This window comes from Heptranchias perlo, chromosome 32, assembly GCF_035084215.1.
Source record: "Heptranchias perlo isolate sHepPer1 chromosome 32, sHepPer1.hap1, whole genome shotgun sequence".
Taxonomy (NCBI): domain Eukaryota; kingdom Metazoa; phylum Chordata; class Chondrichthyes; order Hexanchiformes; family Hexanchidae; genus Heptranchias; species Heptranchias perlo.
Genome location: NC_090356.1, coordinates 582,511 through 601,818, shown reverse-complemented (window position 1 = coordinate 601,818; position 19,308 = coordinate 582,511). Strand labels below are relative to the sequence as shown.

General features: G+C 41.9%; 1 protein-coding gene across 2 annotated transcripts in view; it reads left to right on the top strand.

The window, feature by feature from the left end:
* ubr4 (ubiquitin protein ligase E3 component n-recognin 4) overlaps positions 1-19,308 on the top strand; it is a 266,230-nt gene that overhangs the window by 40,470 nt on the left and 206,452 nt on the right. For both annotated transcript variants that reach the window (XM_067970130.1, XM_067970129.1), the window contains exons 15-23: positions 722-909; positions 1,908-2,067; positions 4,397-4,482; positions 8,160-8,329; positions 8,774-9,056; positions 12,830-12,968; positions 13,986-14,065; positions 14,369-14,497; positions 15,663-15,845. In XM_067970130.1, coding sequence (XP_067826231.1) covers positions 722-909; positions 1,908-2,067; positions 4,397-4,482; positions 8,160-8,329; positions 8,774-9,056; positions 12,830-12,968; positions 13,986-14,065; positions 14,369-14,497; positions 15,663-15,845 — 1,418 coding nt within the window. The remainder of the gene's footprint in view (positions 1-721; positions 910-1,907; positions 2,068-4,396; positions 4,483-8,159; positions 8,330-8,773; positions 9,057-12,829; positions 12,969-13,985; positions 14,066-14,368; positions 14,498-15,662; positions 15,846-19,308) is intronic.

Here is a 19,308-nt window from a genome sequence, read left to right as displayed (position 1 = left end):
TGCTATGAGACAGGGAGTCGTTGATGTAAGGTGCTTGGCTCGACTAGCCAAATTTCTGAGGTACAAAATTGTACTTGTTTTGCAATAAAATTCTAAAATGCATATGCATCTCTGAAGTATTTACAGATCAGGCCAGTGACCCAGTGCGTGCACCTGACTCATGATCCTTTCCACCTGAGTTTTCAGTAATTTCCAGTTAGAGAAACTGGGATCTTTATTAGAATAAAGGAAGTTAAGAGGAGAGCTGATAGAGGTGTTCAAAATTATGGATGGTTTTGATGAAGTAAATTGGGGGAATAAATTTTTTCTACTGTTAATGAGTTGGTAACTGGAGGACATAAATCATCACCTAAAGGGAAAGGTTAGGTTTTTTGTTAAATGCAGAGCACTGTTGGAATGTGGAATGTCCCACCAAACACAGTGGCAGAATCCATTTTATAGCTTTTAAAAGATAAGTGGATAAATATTTGAGAAAGAAAAATATAAGATGGTATGGAGAATGAGCAGGGAAATGGGACTAAGTGGGTAACTCTTTCAGAGAGCTGGCATAGGCACAGTGGGCTGCATGGCCTCCTTCTGTGCTATAAAATTCTATAATTCTATATTGCAATTGTAATTCACTAATAACTTATGCTTGTGAGTTGTGCTATTTTGAAGTTTGTTTTTTGTTACTTAATCTATCGTTGGAGTGCACTGTATTTCTGTATTGTGTACTTTACAGATGATGATAGTGAGCCAATTCTTGGCCAGTGGTTTGAGGAGACCATCTCTCCCAGTAAGGAGAAATCAGCACCTCCCCCTCCACCACCGCCGCCTCCCCTGGAGAGTTCTCCGCGACTGAAGAGTCCGAATAAGCAGAGTTCTGGAGAGAATGGCAACATACTGGCAAGTCGCAGGGACCCTGAGCTGGTGAGGAATATCCAGTCACAATTGAGTAGAATGTAAAGATAAACTGTCTTTGGAAAATCAGGACGTCAAAGTATTTTAGTTGTTGCACATTGAGGATTGAATCATAGAAATGTATAGAAGTTACAACGTGGAAACAGGCAGTTTGGCCCAACTAGTCAATTTTTTCACTCAAAGGGTGGTGAGTGTCTGGAACGAGCTGCCAGAGGCAGTAGTAGAGGCGGGTACAATTTTGTCTTTTAAAAAGCATTTGGGCAGTTACATGGGTAAGATGGGTATAGAGGGATATGGGCCAAGTGCAGGCAATTGGGACTAGCTTAGTGGTATAAACTGGGCGACATGGACATGTTGGGCCGAAGGGCCTGTTTCCATGTTGTAAACTTCTATGATTCTAGTCCATTTCAGCGTTTACCCCTCATGTGAGCAAGTAGTCCTAATCACATTTGCTCACCTTGTTCCCATAGGCCGTATCCTTTTTTCTTCTTCTACCTATTCCATCTCATCTTGAATGTTGACATAGTTTCTGCCTCAACCACTAACTGTGGAAGTACATTTCACAGCCTCTCAACTGTGTAAAGAAGTTTCTCCTGCTCTTTGTTCTAAATCTCTCACATCTAAATCTTCTGCCTTTGACCCCTCAAATACTGGAAACAAGTATGCAATCTACCCTGTCCTATTCTTTCATATCTTTAAACACTTCTATCATATCGTCCCATAATCTTTATTTCTTTAAATATTGTTCTAATGAAAAAGGCCCAATTTTTATTATTACCAGCTGAACATTGAGAATGCTGTAGACTTAAACTTAAGTGGCACTTAAGTGATTCAAGAGTTAGCTGATTGTTTTGTTGTTCACATGTACTGAATATTAGGATTAGATTTCCACTCCAGGCTCTGATGGCGTTGGAAATGGAATTGGTGAAGAAGGTGCTGGAGAATGAGGATGATCGACCTCTAGTAAAATCTGCATGCTTAAAATATTTTAAAAATTTATTTTCCAGTTTCTGAGCCTGGCTTCAAGTATTTTTAATTTCATTACATCGTCAATGCTGAACTCGAGGAACAACTTTATCCGGAATTACCTGAGCGTTTCTTTAACTGAGCAGCACATGATGACATTAGCCAGCATCATCAAAGATGTGGACAAAGATGGAACTAAAGGTCAGGAAGCTCTTTTAGTGTTATAGTGATGGCAACCAACTAGCTGTAGCTGAGGTTAGGAGTGAAGAGGGCTGCTTAAACTGTAGACACTGGTTGCAGCCTGTAAGTCACACATTATTTCTGAACTGGAAGAGGAGTTGGTGTTGGCTTCAATCGCTGATTCTGTACATTGCAAGACGTTGAAATGAGAAAAGATGAGTAACCAGGACACTAGCGCCTTGTGTCTGTCCACCCACCATAATAGGAACAGTGCTGGATACCCACTGATCTACTATAGTGTGAGGAAGGATTCATGTACAGAGGAAAAGAGTAAGAGGTTGGCAGTTGCATTGTGACCCTAAGTTGACTAATAAAACAACACAAGTGAAACACAAGAAAAACGAACTCCAGAAAGCCTGTAGGGAGAAAGGTGAGGGAAACCAGAGAAAGATACAAGAACCTCCAAAAAATGCAAGAACAGATAGTCAGAGAGGCACAGAGGGAACTAGAAATGAGCATAGCTATAGCAACCAAATGTAGCAGTAAGAAATTCTTCCAGTTTTAATGTAGTAAAACGGTTATCAAAGAAGAACTGCGATCCCTTAAGGATACAAACTGGGTTGAAATGGTGGATGAACTAAAAATAGTTAACAGAGTAAATGATTACTCCCTAGAAGTTTTCACCAGAGACACACTGGTAAAGTGCCATGAATTAAGGAAGTTTACAACCGATAAATTTGACATCACTTGCATGGGTATCTTAGATAGGCTTAAAGATTTAGCAATAAATCCCCAGAGAGAGACACCATATACATAAGGATGCTAAGTGATACCAGGTTCGTAATTTATAAAGTGCTGACAGTCATCACGGAACCAGTGAGTTCAGCAAAGAATACAAGGAAGTCCCACTCAATTGGAAACAAGCCAGCTTGGTGTAAGAAAGGTGATAGAACAAACCTGGGTAACTACAGATCCATAAATCTTGCATTGAGGTGACAGCCTTGGCTCAATGGGAGCATTCTTGCCTCTGGGTCAGAAGGTTGTGGGTTCAAGCCCCATTCCAAAAATCTGAGCACACAATCTAAGCTGACACTCCAGTGCAGTACTGAAACAGGGCTGCACTTTTGGATAAGAAATTAAAACTGAGGCCTCGTCTACCCTCTCAGATCCCATGGCGCTGTTCGAAGAAGAGCAGGGGAGTTCTCCCACTGTCTTGGCAACATTTATCCCTCAATCAATATCATGTTAAAAAAACAGATTATTTATTCCCTACATTACAACAGTGACTGCAGAGCACATTCCACAGTGGAAATTGAATGTTTGGACATTTATCAAATTAGCACAATATAAGTTTGAGCTGTCATCTGTAGATTATAGTTATTACTCAGGCCAAGCCTTCATTACTTCGTTCAGTTCTGGTTATCAAGGCATAAAGAAAGTGCCAGGTCTAGACAGACTGGATGCAGGGAGGATGTTTCCCCTGGCTGGGGGGTCCAGAACGAGGGGTCACAGTCTCAGGATACGGGGTAGGACATTTAGGATTGAGATGAGGAGAAATTTTTTCACTCAGAGGGTGGTGAACCTGTGGAATCCTCTACTACAGAAGGCTGTGGAGGCCAAGTCACTGAATATATTTAAGAAGGAGCTGGATAGATTTCTAGACACAAAAGGCATCAAGGGATATGGGCAGAGAGTGGGAATACGGTATTGAGATAGAGGCTCAGCCATGATCATATTGAATGGCGGAGCAGGCCCGAAGGGCTGAATGGCCTACTCCTGCTCCTATTTTCGATGTTTCTAAAGCACTCATGCTCTGGAAACGATACAGAGAAGGGTCGTAATTTACAAAGCGCTGGCAGTCATCACGGAGCCAGTGAGCTCAGCAAAGAATCTCTCATGTTAGAGTTATGAGGAAAGGTTAGCAAAACTTGAATGGATTCGGATGAGAGGGGATCTTATAAAGGTATGATAACATATGGGGTTGGCAAGTTGACACAATTTCAACCCACATTAGACAGCGGACTGATTCTAGTTGTACTTCGTTCAAAGCACCTTTAACCTGAGAATTATCTTTCCTGATTAGAACCTTCCTATAACTGAGGCAACACTAGCTGTTCTCGTAAAGTCTTAACAAGTCATGGCTTCCATTTTAAAAAATATTGCTTTTAAATCTTGGGTAAACCAAAGACAAAATATTCATTTTTGTCACAGGTTTCTATGGAAGGATGAACTACATAAGCTGAATGTCTCATCTATACTTTTCTGATCAAGACTGCTTAAATTGTTTATGTATCGCTGTCTCCTTCTGTTTCCTTTTTTCTTAAAGTTCAAAGTTTTTATTTTTGCATAGGGTCATCGGATGACGAGTTTGCAGCTGCATTATATCACTTCAATCATTCTATGGTGACCTCTGACCTTCCATCACCTATCCTGCAGGTGAGTCCACAGTGCATGAAGTATTTCACTGGCTGTCTTTGTGTTAAATTAATGTTGACACTATGCTTTTATGTGTGTACCTCTTTGACCTGCGAATGATTCCACTATGTGATATTACAGGTTGAATGATAATGCATGAGGCTGGGATTCATTTCTTGTTATGTGTGAAATGGTCTTCTGTAAATAACATAAATTTGTGTGTTAAAAATGAAAGTTCATGTTCAGGGTTATTGCCTCTGAGCATGGTAGACCTGTGGTGGTGCAGGTTGGAGTAGCAGCTGGGAGGGCTGACTGGCCTTTTCTAGCCCCACGCTTTCTCTGTTCCCATTTTGTGTAAGGCTTGTGCTACAACAAAAATTTCTCTTCCCCGAGCTTTCAATATTCTGTGACAAACCCTTTTAGTTTTATTTGTTGACATGCCTTTGTCAATGTTCACTGTGTGTAGCTCCCATTGAATAGCTCCTTCAAATCAACATCCAGCATCCACTGAACAGTGTACAGGGCGGATCCAGAATCTGAGGGTACTCATTGTGGGTGAAATTGCATCTAGTGTATTAAAAGTTTAAAACCAAGACGTTGGAATATTTTGGGAAGGGGACACTGCTTTCTCCCTTCAGTGCTGCCACAAACATTTTTCAGAAGGAGCTAGGTGCTTGGGTAGTGCAGTAGTGTTTTTGATGTCTGTTATTAAGTGAATGTTTGTTTAAGTCCCCGATATTATTAATTTTTTTTACGATTGTTGTAGTAACTGTGTGTTTGAAGCTGGTTTTATGAACAGCTGGTGGTGTTGACTTGAACATAACATAAGAAATAGGAGCAGGAGTAGGCCATATGACCCCTAGAGCCTGCTACGCCATTCAATAAGATCATGGTTGGTTTTCTACCTCGACTCCACTTTCCCGCCTGATTCCCCGCATCGCTTGATTTCCTTGGAGTCCAAAAATCTATCGCTCTCAGTCTTGAATATGCTCAATGACTGAGCATCCACAGTGAAGAAATTTTTCCTCATCTCGGTCCTAAATGGCCGACCCCTAATCTTGAGACTATGACCTCTGTTCTAGACTCTCCAGCCAGGTGAAACAGCCTCTTGGCATCTACCCTGTCAAGCACTCTAAGAATTTTATATATTTCAATGAGATCACCTCTCATTCTTCTAAACTCCAGAGAATATAGGCCCATTCTACTCAACCTCTCCTCATAGGACAACCCTCTCATCCTAGGAATCAATATAGTGAGCCTTCATTGTGCCTCCTCGAAGGCAAGTATATCCTTCCTTAGGTAAGGAGACCAAAACTGTACACAGTACTCCAGATGTGGTCTCACCAGAGCCCTGTACAATTGCAGCAAGACCTCTTTACTATTATACTCTAACCCCTTTGCAATAAAGGCTAACATGCCATTTGCCTTCCTAATTGCTTGCTGTGCCTGCATGTTAACTTTCTGTGATTCATGTACAAGGACACCCAAATCCTTCTGACTGCCAACATTTCTTAGAATATTTTTTAAAAGGTGAGAGACTGCTCTTTGATTCTTCCTACCAAAGTGGATAATTTCACATTTCCCCACATGATACTCCATCTGCCACCTTCTCGCCCACTCCCTGAGCTTGTCTATATCCCTCTTTGCGTCCTTCTCACAGCTTACTTTCCCACCTAGCTTTCTATCATCAGCAAACTTGAATACATTACACTCTGTCCCTTCATCTAAGTCATTGATATAGATTATAAACAGCTGTGGCCTAAGCACCGATCCTTGCGGCACCCACTAGTTACAACGTGCCAACCCGAAAATGACCTGTTTATTCCTACTCTCTTTTCTGTCCGTTAACCAATCCTCAATCCATGCTAATATATTATCCCCAATCCCATGAGCCCTAATCTTGTGTAACAACCTCTTGTGTGGCACCTTACCAAATGCCTTTTGAAAATCCAAATATACCACATCCACTGGTTCCCCCTTATCTACCCTGCTAGTTACACCCTCAAAAAAACTCTTAATAGATTTGTCAAACACTATTTCCCTTTCATAAAACTATGTTGACTCTGCCTAATCATATTATGATTTTCTAAGTGCCCTGTTACTACATCCTTAATAATATATTCTAGCATTTTCCCTACTACTGATGTCAGGCTGACTGGCCTTTAGTTCCCCATTTTCTCTCTACCTCCTTTCTTGAATAGCGGGGGTTACATTTGCTACCTTCCAATCTGCTGGGACTGTTCTAGAATCTAGGGAATTCTGGAAGATCAAAACTGATGCATCCATTATCTCTTCAGCCACCTCTTTTAAAACCCTAGGATGTAGGCTATCGGGTCCAGAGGATTTGTCGGCTTTTAGTCCCATTAATTTCTCCAGTACTTTTTCTTTATTAATCTTAATTGTTTTAAGTTCCTCACTCTCATTAGACCCTTGGTTCCCCAATATTTTCGGTATGTTTTTTATGTCTTCTACTGTGAAGACGGACACAAAATATTTTTTTATCGTCTCTGCCATTTCCTTATTCCCCATTATAATTTCTCCTGTCTCTGTCTCTAAGGGACCCATGTTTGCTTTCGCTAATCTCTTCCTTTTTACATACCTGTAGAATCTCTTACAATTTTTAAAAAATATTTCTTGCTAATTTACTCTCATATTCAATTTTCACCCTTTTTATCAATTGCTTGGTCATCCTTTGTTGATTTCTAAAACCCTCCCAATCCTCAGGCTTACTACTTTTTTTGGCAATGTTGTAAGCCTCTTTTAATCCAATACTATCCTTAACTTCTCTAGATAGCCACGGTTGGATCATTTTTCCCGTGTTTTTATTCCTCAAGGGAATGTATATTCGTTGAGAATTATGAATTATTCCTTTAAATGTTTGCCATTGCTTAACTACTGTCATATCTTTTAATCTAATTTCCCAATCTACCTCAGCCAACTTGCCCCTCATACCTATGTAAATAGCTTTGTTTAAATTTAAGACCCTAGTTTTGGTCTTTACTACATCACCCTCAAATTCAATATGAAATTCTATGATATTATGATCACTCTACCCCAGAGGATCCTTAACAATAAGATTATTAATTAACCCTGTCACATTACACAATACTAGATCTAACGATAGGATTCTAATGGTTTTGGACATCAGATAATTAAGCTCACAACAGCAAATTGTCTTTAATGACTTTATTAGCAGCATTGCAAAACACAGAAAGAGCATGGTTACCTAATTCTTGAGAACAGAGATAAAACAGTGTCTTTGGTGCTCCCATCTTCCTAGGTCTGTCTAACAGACAGCAGCTATCCTACCTATAATTATACCCCACTTGTTTACTATCAGTTTCCTTTCTTATCTTATCTTAACCACCCTCAAGGTTCTTTTTGTTTATCAGTTTTGAGCAGTTAATTATTTTTATCTCATTGGAGTTGCAACCCACGTTCTTTTGCAAATTGAAAAAAATAACACTGTTATAATAATTAATTTGAACAATTTTCAATTTTGTAAGATGGTACATTACCCTTTTGAGGATATCTCTTTTCTCATTATTTCACTGTACATTAGCAGCTTTACAGAATAGTGGAACTGAATTCAATGTATAGTATTAATATTGTAGATCAACAGGCTGGTATTCTGTATGAGACTATTGCTCTCATTCAACGTCACTGTGTTGAAGTTAACTATATGGTATTTTACTCAGAACACACTGCTGCAGCAGCTGGGAATCGTGCCATTTTCTGAGGGCCCGTGGCCACTGTACATCCACTCGCAGAGTCTCTCAGTGCTGTCACGCCTGCTGTTAATCTGGCAACACAAAGCCAGTGCACAGGGTGAGCCAGATGTCCCTGAGTGTATGAAAATCTGGGAAAGGTAAGGAATTCTTGATACTAACAAAACTCTTAACTAAAAGATTTAAAAGAACCTTCCCAGTCCTTTGCAGAGCAATTGTGTTTCACATTAATGTGTCATATATCATGTCTTTTGCTGTTGTCCTGTATAGAGTACAGCACTCTGAAGCAGCTTCTGTTATGTTGTAATTAAAACCTCTTTTTAACTTTGTTTTGCTGAATCATGAGAGGAAAAAGTGGTGGTCGTCATTGGAACCAGACATTGAGAGAGTGAAAGTCCATCTGTGTACAAAATCACAGATGGAGGCAGTTATCAGCCCCATTGCTTTGGCTATGCAACCCTGGAATCCGTTGCTTAGCCCACAGGCAGCAGTTTGTTCAGCAATAGTTTTTAAAGTCTGCATGAATAGCTTTACTCTCCGTACAGGCAGGTAAGTGAATAATTGTCTCCTTTTTTCCATGCTAGATTTATTGGGACACTGAAGCAAAACATATTCCAGGGAGTGGTACCGACTGACTCCGAGGATCTGAATGTCGAGCACCTTCAGCTTCTGCTGTTAATTTTCCATAATTTCTCAGAAAGTGGCCGGTGCACTGTGGTCACAATGTGCATTCAGGTGATCATTGAAGTGGCATCTAAGGCAGAGGCTCAGGTTCGTTGTGTGCCACTCACACTTGCACGATTGTTGCTGGTTTTTGAATACATCCTTCAGCAATATTCAAAAGTGCCAATCTACTTATTTGAACAGGTAAGGACCAATTGAGCTGGTGACAGAGTATCTAAGTTATGAAACGAACCCGTAACCTATAATTGCAACCTTTGTGTTGACCATATTACATTCTGTTGAACGAAACATGTGCAGGTTAAATGAATAATGCTGATATAGAATGATCAGCACAGAAGGAGGCCATTCTGCCCATTGTGCTTCTCTGCATTAAATTTCATCTGCCATGTGTTTGCCCATTTCACCACTCCGCCCACGTCCTCTTTGAAAGAGTTATTCAATTAGTCCCATTCCCGTGCTCTTTCCCCACAGCCCTGTAAATTTTTTCCCTTCAAGTATTTATCTAATTCCCTTTTGAAAGTTACTATTGAATCTGCTTCCACCACCCTTTCAGGCAGTACACTGCAGATCATAACAACTTGCTGCTTAAAAAAAAATGTTTCCTCATGTCGCCTCTGGCTCTTTTGCCGATCACCTTAAATCTGTGTCCTCTGGTTAGCGACCCTTCTGACACTGGAAACAGTTTCTCCCAATTTACTCTATCAAAACCCTTCATGATTTTGAACACCTCTATTAAATCGCCCTTTAACCTTCTATGTTCTAAGGAGAACAACCTCAGTATCTCCAGTCTCTCCACATAACTGAAGTCCCTCATCCCTGGTACCATTCCAGTAAACCTCTTCTGTACCCTCTCTAAGGCCTTGACATCCTTCCTAAAGTGTGGTGCTCAGAATTGAACGCCAGCTGAGGTCTAAACTGTCTTTTATAAAGGTTTAGCTTGCTTTTATTATGCTTCTATTAATAAAGCCCAGGATCCCATATGCTTTCTCAACTGCCTTCTCAACTAGTCCTGCCACCTTCAAAGATTTGTGTATGTGTACCCCAGGTCTTTGTGTTCCTGCACCCCATTTAAAATTGTGCCATTTAGTTTATATTGCCTCTGCTCATTATTCCTACCGAAATGTATCACTTCACACTTCTCTGCATTAAATTTCATCTGCCATGTGTTTGCCCATTTCACCACTCCGTCTACGTCCTCCTGAAGTCTGTTACTATCCTCCACGTTGTTTACTACATTTCTGAGTTTTGTGTCATCTGCAAACTTTGAAATTATACTCTCTATACCCAAGTCCAGGTCATTAATATATATCTATAAGAGCAGTGGTCCTAATACTGACCCCTGGGGAACATCACTGTGTACTTCCCTCCAGTCTGAAAAATAGCAGTTCACCACTACTCTCTGCTTTCTCTCCCCTAGCCAATTTTGTATCCCGGTGCCACTGTCCCTTTTAATCCTGTGGGCTTTAATTTTGCTAACAAGTCTATTATGTGGTACTTTATCAAATGCCTTTTGAAAGTCCATATACACAACATCAACTGCACTACCCTCATCAATCCTCTCCGTTACTTCATCAAAGAACTCAATCAAGTTAGTCAAATACAATTTTCCTTTAACAAATCCATGTTGACTTTCATTCATTAGCCGGTTATTTATGACGGTTATATTAGCCCTATACACTAAACATAAGAACATAAGAAATAGGAGCAGGAGTAGGCCAATCGGCCTCTCGAGCCTGCTCCGCCATTCAATAAGATCATATCTGATCCTCACCTCAAATCTAAATTCATGTCCAATTTCCTGCCCGCTCCCCGTAACCCCTGATTCCCTTTACTTCTAGGAAACTGTCGATTTCTGTTTTAAATTTATTTAATGATGTAGCTTCCACAGCTTCCTGGGGCAGCAAATTCCACAGACCTACTACCCTCTGAGTGAAGAAGTTTCTCCTCATCTCAGTTTTGAAAGAGCAGCCCCTTATTCTAAGATTATGCCCCCTAGTTCTAGTTTCACCCATCCTTGGGAACATCCTTACCGCATCCACCCAATCAAGCCCCTTCACAATCTTATATGTTTCAATAAGATCGCCTCTCATTCTTCTGAACTCCCATGAGTAGAGTCCCAATCTACTCAACCACTCCTCATATGTCCGCCCCCTCATCCCCGGGATTAACCGAGTGAACCTTCTTTGTACTGCCTCGAGAGCAAGTATGTCTTTTCTTAAGTATGGACACCAAAACTGTGTGTAGTATTCCAGGTGCGGTCTCACCAATACCTTATATAACTGCAGCAATACCTCCCTGTTTTTATATTCTATCCCCCTAGCAATAAAAGCCAACATTCCGTTGGCCTTCTTGATCACCTGCTGCACCTGCATACTAACTTTTTGATTTTCTTGCACAAGGACCCCCAGATCCCTTTGTACTGCAGAACTTTCCAGTTTCTCGCCATTAAGATAATAACTTGCTCTCTGATTTTTCCTGCCAAAGTGCATAACCTCACATTTTCCAATATTGTATTGCATCTGCCAAATCTCCGCCCACTCACCCAGCCTGTCTATATCCCCCTGTAGGTTTTTTATGTCCTCCTCACTCTCCACTTTCCCTCCCATCTTTGTATCATCTGCAAACTTTGATATGTTACACTTGGTCCCCTCCTCCAAATCGTTAATATAGATTGTAAAGAGTTGGGGACCCAGCACCGACCCCTGCGGAACACCACTGGCTACTGGTTGCCAGTCCGAGAATGAACCATTTATCCCAACTCTCTGCTTCCTGTTTGATAACCAATCCTCCACCCATGCCAGAATATTACCCCCAATCTAGTGATTCTTTATCGTGAGCAATAATGTTTTATGTGGCACCTTGTCGAATGCCTTCTGGAAGTCTAAATACACTACGTCCACTGGTTCCCCTTTATCCACCCTGTATGTTATATCCTCAAAGAACTCAAGCAAATTTGTCAGACATGACTTCCCCTTCGTAAAGCCATGCTGACTTTGTCCTATTAAATTATGTTTATCCAAATGTTCTGCTACTGTCTCCTTAATAATAGACTCCAAAATTTTACTCACCACAGATGTTAGGCTAACTGGTCTATAATTTCCAGCCTTCTGCCTACTACCCTTTTTAAATAAGGGTGTTACATTAGCAGTTTTCCAATCTGCCGGGACCTTTGCCGAGTCCACAATTGATACTTAAAATATTTTCTTCCTCCAGATGGCATTGTCTCCATTTGGCACCAATTGCCATCCAGTAGATGTTTTTCAGCTGTTAGCCGAGACAGTGAATGCAAGGAGGCTATTCAACTATGGGGGCATTGCAGGCGAGCCTGATCTTGTCCTTGCCTATTTGTCACATGTATTTCCCAGCAGTGTCACCAGATAAAATCGCTGAACCATTGGCAATTTTAATTAAACATTTTTTTTAAAAGTGTGTTAACTTGAATTTATTTTTCTACCTAATCCTCAGTCTGTTTCCTTCAGGTTTTCATTCTCTTAAACTGAACCGTACATTTCTATAGTTCATTGTGTTTTAGCCCCTCACTCTTGAGGCCTAATTTTCTGCCTTTGTGTCTGTTTCTGTGCTTTTAGTTTCTACTTTCTTTTATCATTCATGCATGTGCCTGTGTTGTGGCTTTCTCTGCATCCTTTGTGTCTGGTTTAAGTTTCAGCCTTTTCTTATTCATTCAGTCATTGCTATTTCTTTCTGTGCAGTCTCTCATCAGTTCTATCCTGAATCCACCATTCAGTTAGTTGATATGGGGCTCTGCAATCACCCACTCAGTTTGCAGCTACAATCCTGCTTGGTTTACACGAGATTGTTGCCGTCAGCTCCTGGTGCTTTTTTAAAAAGTGAACTTAAATGATTTCTGACAAATGTAATACTGTAAGGATGTGTGTTGGGTAGCCCGAGTTAGAGCATGTCTTTGGCTGATTATTGAGAGTGTTTTTTTGCGATAGGTTCAGTACAATCTGTTAACCCCACCGATATGTGGCGCTGGTGTCAGCAGTACCCAGGAATCTGGCAGGCGCAATCAAGTGCCACTTTACCATGGATTTAAAGAGGTTGAAGAAAACTGGGCTAAACACAGTGGGACAGGTATGGCAAAACTGGGCTAAACACCGTGGGACAGGTACGGCAAAACTGGGCTAAACACCATGGGACAGGTACAGCAAGCTAAGGGATGAATGCTAAGAGGTTAGAATTGTAGAATGGCCACACTTTCGTGAGAAAGGTGATGCTGGAAGTAGCAAATAATGATGCTGGAGACAGTGATTTTGCTAGAAGAGGGAGACCAGTGGCGAGGTTTATACTCCAGCTGTGGGGATTAGTTCAATGAGAATAAGTCAGAAATTCAAAGAACAAAGATTGAGTCTGACCCTGAGATTACAGTGATTGGAGGGCAGGAAGCTATCAGGAATCGGGTGCAATTCAGAGGGATCTATAAATCAATTCAATAAATACAAGTTAAAGAGACACTTTATTTAAAAAATCAATCTGATGAGGAGAAATACATTAAAAGTGATCAGTTTAGGTCCTTAACAGGAGCTGTGTGTCAGAGGTCACTGGGTGTGTCTGAACAAGGAAGCTTCATGTCAGGGAGCTAGATGTTGGAGCATGGGGGTTGGTGCCAGGGGCAGCTGGGTGTTGGGGTAGTTGGAGTGAAGGGGCTGAATATGAGGGCAGTTGGGTATGGACGTGTGAGGGCTGGGTGTTTGGGGGAGACCAAATATTGAAGCATGAGGATTGTGTCTTGGGGACAGCTGGATTCGGAGTGAGGGAGTGGGTGTCAGAGCAAGGGGACTGGACGTTGGCAGTGGAGGGGATGGTGATCAGAGTAATGGTATAGATGTGAAAGGACTGGGTACTGGGGTGACTGAGCTGGCTGATGGGCAAAGTTAGTGAGAGGGCTGGGTGTCTGAGGGTTAGGTAGCTGGATGTTGGATATGGTATTGCAGTGAGGTGGCTGGGCTGACTGGTCTCCTGTTCCCTGCATTTTTATGTTATTCTCTGGGATGTGATTTAAGGTAATACCCTGTAAAAGAATGGACTTACAGTAATTTATAGCCTGTGCTGAGTTTTTATTGCTGATACTGAGCTACTCCTTTCCCACAGACTCTACACCTCTGCCCAAATTCTACAGCATTCTTTCACACGAGATATCCGCTGATGACATGAGCCGATTGGATGAGACGGTGAGAGCCGTAGAGTTGCAGTTTAGAGGATGTTGGAATTCATTGTAAAATTGTACATTTGTACAGTATACCTGGATGGTAACAGGGATATTACAGTATACAACATGTTCATGTGCTCATATAATTATGATGTTGCAATGTGCCGAGATGGTTTTATTGTTTGGAGTATGAAACTCAGGAACAGACTTGCAATTAATGGGCCCTGCTGTTTATTTAGTTGATCTTTACGATTGTTGTTTGATGCTGCACTTATCGAGACTTCATTTTTCACTTTTTTTTTTCCCCTTCCCTCTCGTTCCTCAGATCTGCAGTGTTCTCTGTACCAGTGCTTTGAAGTACGATGACCTGTACGCATCGCTGATCTTGCTGTTAGCAGCTGGCTCACAGTTTGATACACTCAGGCGCGAAGAGCACAAGAATGCAACACCTCTGGTAATGCACAGGCTTCTGTTGGAATTATAGAATCTTGGTGCACTGAAGGGGCCCATTGAGTCTGTGCTGGCTCCCTGATAAATCTATCCACTTAATCCCATCCCATGCGCTTTCCCTCTCTTAAATTTTTCTCTTTCAAATATTTAGCCACTTCCTTTTTAAAAGCTGTTCTGCTTTCAGCACTGTTTCTGGTAGGACATTGAGTCCTAATAAATGTGTGTAAAAAAATAAGTTCTCTTCATTCTTTTAGAGGATGGTCTTAAATTTATGCCCTCTGGTTAACATGGGAGTCAACATTCATGTCAATGGTGGGGGTGGGCGGTGGGCTGTGAAGTTTGTCTGAGCCTGGGCAGTGGTGTGGAAGAATGATGTTTGCTTCAGCAGGGGTGGGGCTGTGGTTTCTAATTTCTGCGGGGAAAGTGATTTCTTTTTCATTCAGCTGGGGAGACCAAGAGAATTAGGTATCGTGGGCAGTGCACTGTTGCGTTATTGGCCATTTTTGCTTCACTTGCTGAGTTGGAATTAAATTGGATTGGCAGTTTTGGCATTTGGAGCGCCGTCTTTTCAAACACCTCATTCAGCTGCAACTGGCCGTGGGTGCCTTTCATCTCATTCTGTGACAAACCTTTGCTCTGATTTTTGAGGTCCGGCCTGTTACAGATTTTTTTGCGGTTTTTCACATGATTTTAAAATGTTTTTGCGGTTTATCACTTTTAAAATTTTTTTGTCTGGCTTCTAGGTTTGCAGAGTTAATTATTTTAGCTTTTGGTGGCCCTGTTACATCATATGTCACATAACTTTATGATCACAGCACCACCTACAGATGCAATACTTCAGAGTGTTGTGACCGTATACAAGATATATTATTGATATAGATAAAATTGACCATTGGTTTGATTCATACACACAGTACGCTTCTAAAACCTAAGCTAACCTTCAAAATGAGGAGTTTAGTGTGTGGCATGCATCTGCTGAAAAATAGTTGTTGATTTAATGAAGGCCGCACAAATTGAGATTTTAACCAACATGTGCTTTATTGGGTGGGTCTAAGTAAGTTTTGGGCTGAAAGTCTTTGACTCTGTTTGTTACAGCTGTGTGTGAATCATTCTGGTTTCATCTTTGCTTGTGAATTTCCGATTGTTCTCTCACTAACTTTTCCTTCTAGGAGGCATGCTCCATTCAGTACTACTTCTTGATCTTGTGGAGGATCCTGGGGATCATGCCACCATCAAAAGCCTACGTTAATCAACTGGCAATGAGTGCAACAGAGCTGAGCGAATGTGACATCCTGCACACGCTTCGATGGTCATCACGGCTTTGTATTAGCTCCTATGTAACCTGGATCAAGGTACCAACAAATGCAGATTCTGAGAGTGGATGTGTGGTGACGAGGTTACTGACAATTATAGGTCAAAAAGAATCTCTTTTAATTGTGATGTGGAGATGCCGGTGATGGACTGGGGTGGACAAATGTAAGGAGTCTTACATTTAATCTTATAGTCCAATCTACATTTAATCATATAGTCTTATAGTCCATCCTGGTGTTGTAAGACTCCTTACTCTTTTAATTGAGCTTTAGTTGTGGGGAAAGGGAATGTACAGAAGGTCAAAGTTGGGGACCAGAGGAGAAAGAGTTGAGAGTTTTGAGAACGTATTAGGGAAGGAGCTTGGAGGCCCAGCACACACTACGTTGACCAGAGCGGCGGGAAACAGTGAGAGCGGAACGGGGTTAAAACCAGTGCAGAGTGAGAGCTCACTAGAACGGTGGGAAACGGCAAGAGCGTAGCAGGGATAAAAACAGCGCAGAGCGGCGGGAAATGGTGAGAGCAGCGCAGAGCGAGAGTTCACCAGAGCGGCGGGAAACGGTGAGAGCGGAGCGGGGATAAGAACAGCGCAGAGCCAGAGCGGGCCGACCGTGTTCTGATAAAAATCGAAGAGAGACGTCACAGGTAAAGCAGGTGGGTATTGGTGGTGAGTATTTCTTTCTCTTAGGACTGTGGCCTAAGTTACAGGAAAACCATATAGCATATAACTAAATTTATAATTAACTAAACTTAATTAAATAAATTAATTGAGGTTAGTACTTAGATGAAAATTATAAATAATTTGATTGACAGTGATGTAACTAATTAAATAAATACTATGGATATGGCAGGGCAGGCGATGTGTTGCAGTTGCAACATGTGGGAGCTACTGGATAGTCTTGTCCGGGGCAGCCACATCTGCAGTAAGTGTCTGCAGCTCGAGGAACTTCGGCTCAGAGTTGAGGAGCTGGAGTCCAAGCTGCAGACTTTGATACATCAGGGAGGGAGAAAGTTACCTGGACACTTTGATCCAGGAGGTAGTCACACCCCTTAAGCTAAATACTTTAGATTTGGTCCCAGGTCAGGGACAGCAGAGTGTGACTGCGAGTGAGGCAGGTACGGGGATTCAGGAGGTAGCATTGCAGGAGCCTCAGCCCTTGCACTTGCCTAACAGTTACGAGGTTCTTGCAAGCTGTGTGGACAAGAGCAAGAACTGCAGGGAGGATGAGCAAACTGACTATGGCACTGTGGTACAGGAGGCCATTCAAGTGGGGGGAGGGTGGAGGTGGGTAAAAAGGAAGGTGGTAGTAGTAGACGACAATATAGTTAGGGCGATAGATACTGTTCTCTGCAGCCAAGAGCATGAGACCCGAAGGCTGTGTTGCCTACCCGGTGCCAGGGTTAAGGACATCACCCCCGGGCTGGAGAGGAACTTGGAGTGGGAGGGGGAGGATCCAGTTGTCGTGGTCCACGTAGGTACCAACGACATAGGTAAGACTAAGAAAGAGGTTCTGCTGAGGGAGTATAAGCAGCTAGGGACTCAATTAAAAAAGCAGAACCACAAAGATGGTAATCTCTGGATTATTACCTGAGCCACGAGCAAATTGGCATAGGATAAATAAGATCAGAGAGATGAATGCGTGGCTCGAAGATTGGTGTGGGAGAAGTGGGTTTCGATTCAAGGGGCACTGGCACCAGTACTGGCCCGTCAGGATGGGCTTCAACTGAACCGTGCTGGGACCAGTGTTCTGGCGAATCGAATAACTAGGGCTTTAAACTAAATGGTGGGAGGAGAGGGTTCAATAATAGAGGGAGAAAATAGATCGAGAAAAAACTAGCAAGAGATATAAAAACTGACAGTAATAGCTTTTACAAGTATATTAAAAAGGAAGAGAGTAGCTGAAGTAGGTATAGGTCCCTTAGAGGATGAGACTGGGGAAATAATAATGGAAAACAAGGAAATGACAGAGGCAATGAACAGATATTTTGTATCTGTCTTCATAGTAGAAGACACTAAAAGCATACTAATAATAGATAATCAAGGGGCAAAGGGGAGAGAGGATCAAAAAATAATCACTATCACTAGAGAAAAAGTACTAGATAAATTAATGGGTCTGCAGACTGACAAGTCCCCTGGACCCAATGGCTTGCATCCGAGGGTCTTAAAAGAAGTGGCTACAGTGATGGTGGCTGCATTGGTTGTAATCTTCCAAAATTCACTAGGTTCTGGAAAAGTCCCAGTGGATTGGAAAACCGCAAATGTATCGCCCCCTATTCAAGAAAGGAGAGAGACAGAAAGCAGGTAACTATTGGCCAATTAGCCTAACGTCTGTCATTGGGAAAATGCTAGAATCGATTATTAAGGAAGTAGTAGCAGGGCATTTAGAGACTCGAAATAAAATCAAGGAGAGTCAACGTGGTTTTATGAAGGGGAAATTATGCCTGACAAATTTATTAGAGTTCTTTTGAGGAAGTAACGAGCAGGGTGGATAAAGGGGAACCAGTAGATGTAGTGTATTTGGATTTCAAAAAGGCATTCGATAAGGTGCCTCATAAAAGATTACTGCACAAGGTAAGAACTCATGGTGTTGGGGGTAATATATTAGCATGGATAGAGGATTGGTTAACTAATGGAGAGTTGGGATAAAGGGGTCATTTTCAGGATGGCAGTCTGTAACTAGTGGGGTGCTGAGGGATCAGTGCTGGGGCCTCAACTATTTACAATCTATATCAATGACTTGGATGAAGGAAGCGAGTGTACTGTGGCCAACTTTGCTGCTGATAAAGATAGGTGGAAAAGTAAGTTGTGAGGAGGACACATAGTGTCTGCAAAGGGATATAGGTAGGTTAAGCGAGTGGGCAAAAATCTGGCAGATGGAGTATAATGTGGGAAAATGTAAAGTCATCCACTTTGGTAGGAAGAATAAAAAAGCAAAATATTTATATAAATGAAGAAAGACTACAGAATGAAACATAGAAAATAGGAGCAGGAGTAGGCCATTCGGCCCTTCGAGCCTGCTTTGCCATTCAATATGATCATGGCGGCTGCTCTATCTCAATACCATATTCCTGCTCTCTCCCCATACCCCTTGATGCCTTTTGTGTCTAGAAATCTATCCAGCTCCTTCTTAAATATATTCAGTGACTTGGCCTCCACAGCCTTCTGTGGTCGACAATTCCACAGGTTCACCACCCTCTGAGTGAAAAAATGTCTCCTCATTTCAGTCCTATATGTATCCTGAGACTGTGACCCCTCGTTCTGGACCCCCCCCAGACAGGGGAAACATCCTCCCTGCATTCAGTCTGACTAGCTCTGTCAGAATTTTATACGTTTCAATGCGATCCCCTTTCATTCTTCTAAACTCGAGTGAATACAGGCCTAGTCGACCCAATGCTGCAGTACAGAGGGATTTGGGTGTCCTCGTACATTAAACGCAAAATGTTAGCATACAGGTGCAGCAGGTAATTGGGAAGGCAAATGGAATATTGGCCTTCATTTCAAGGGGG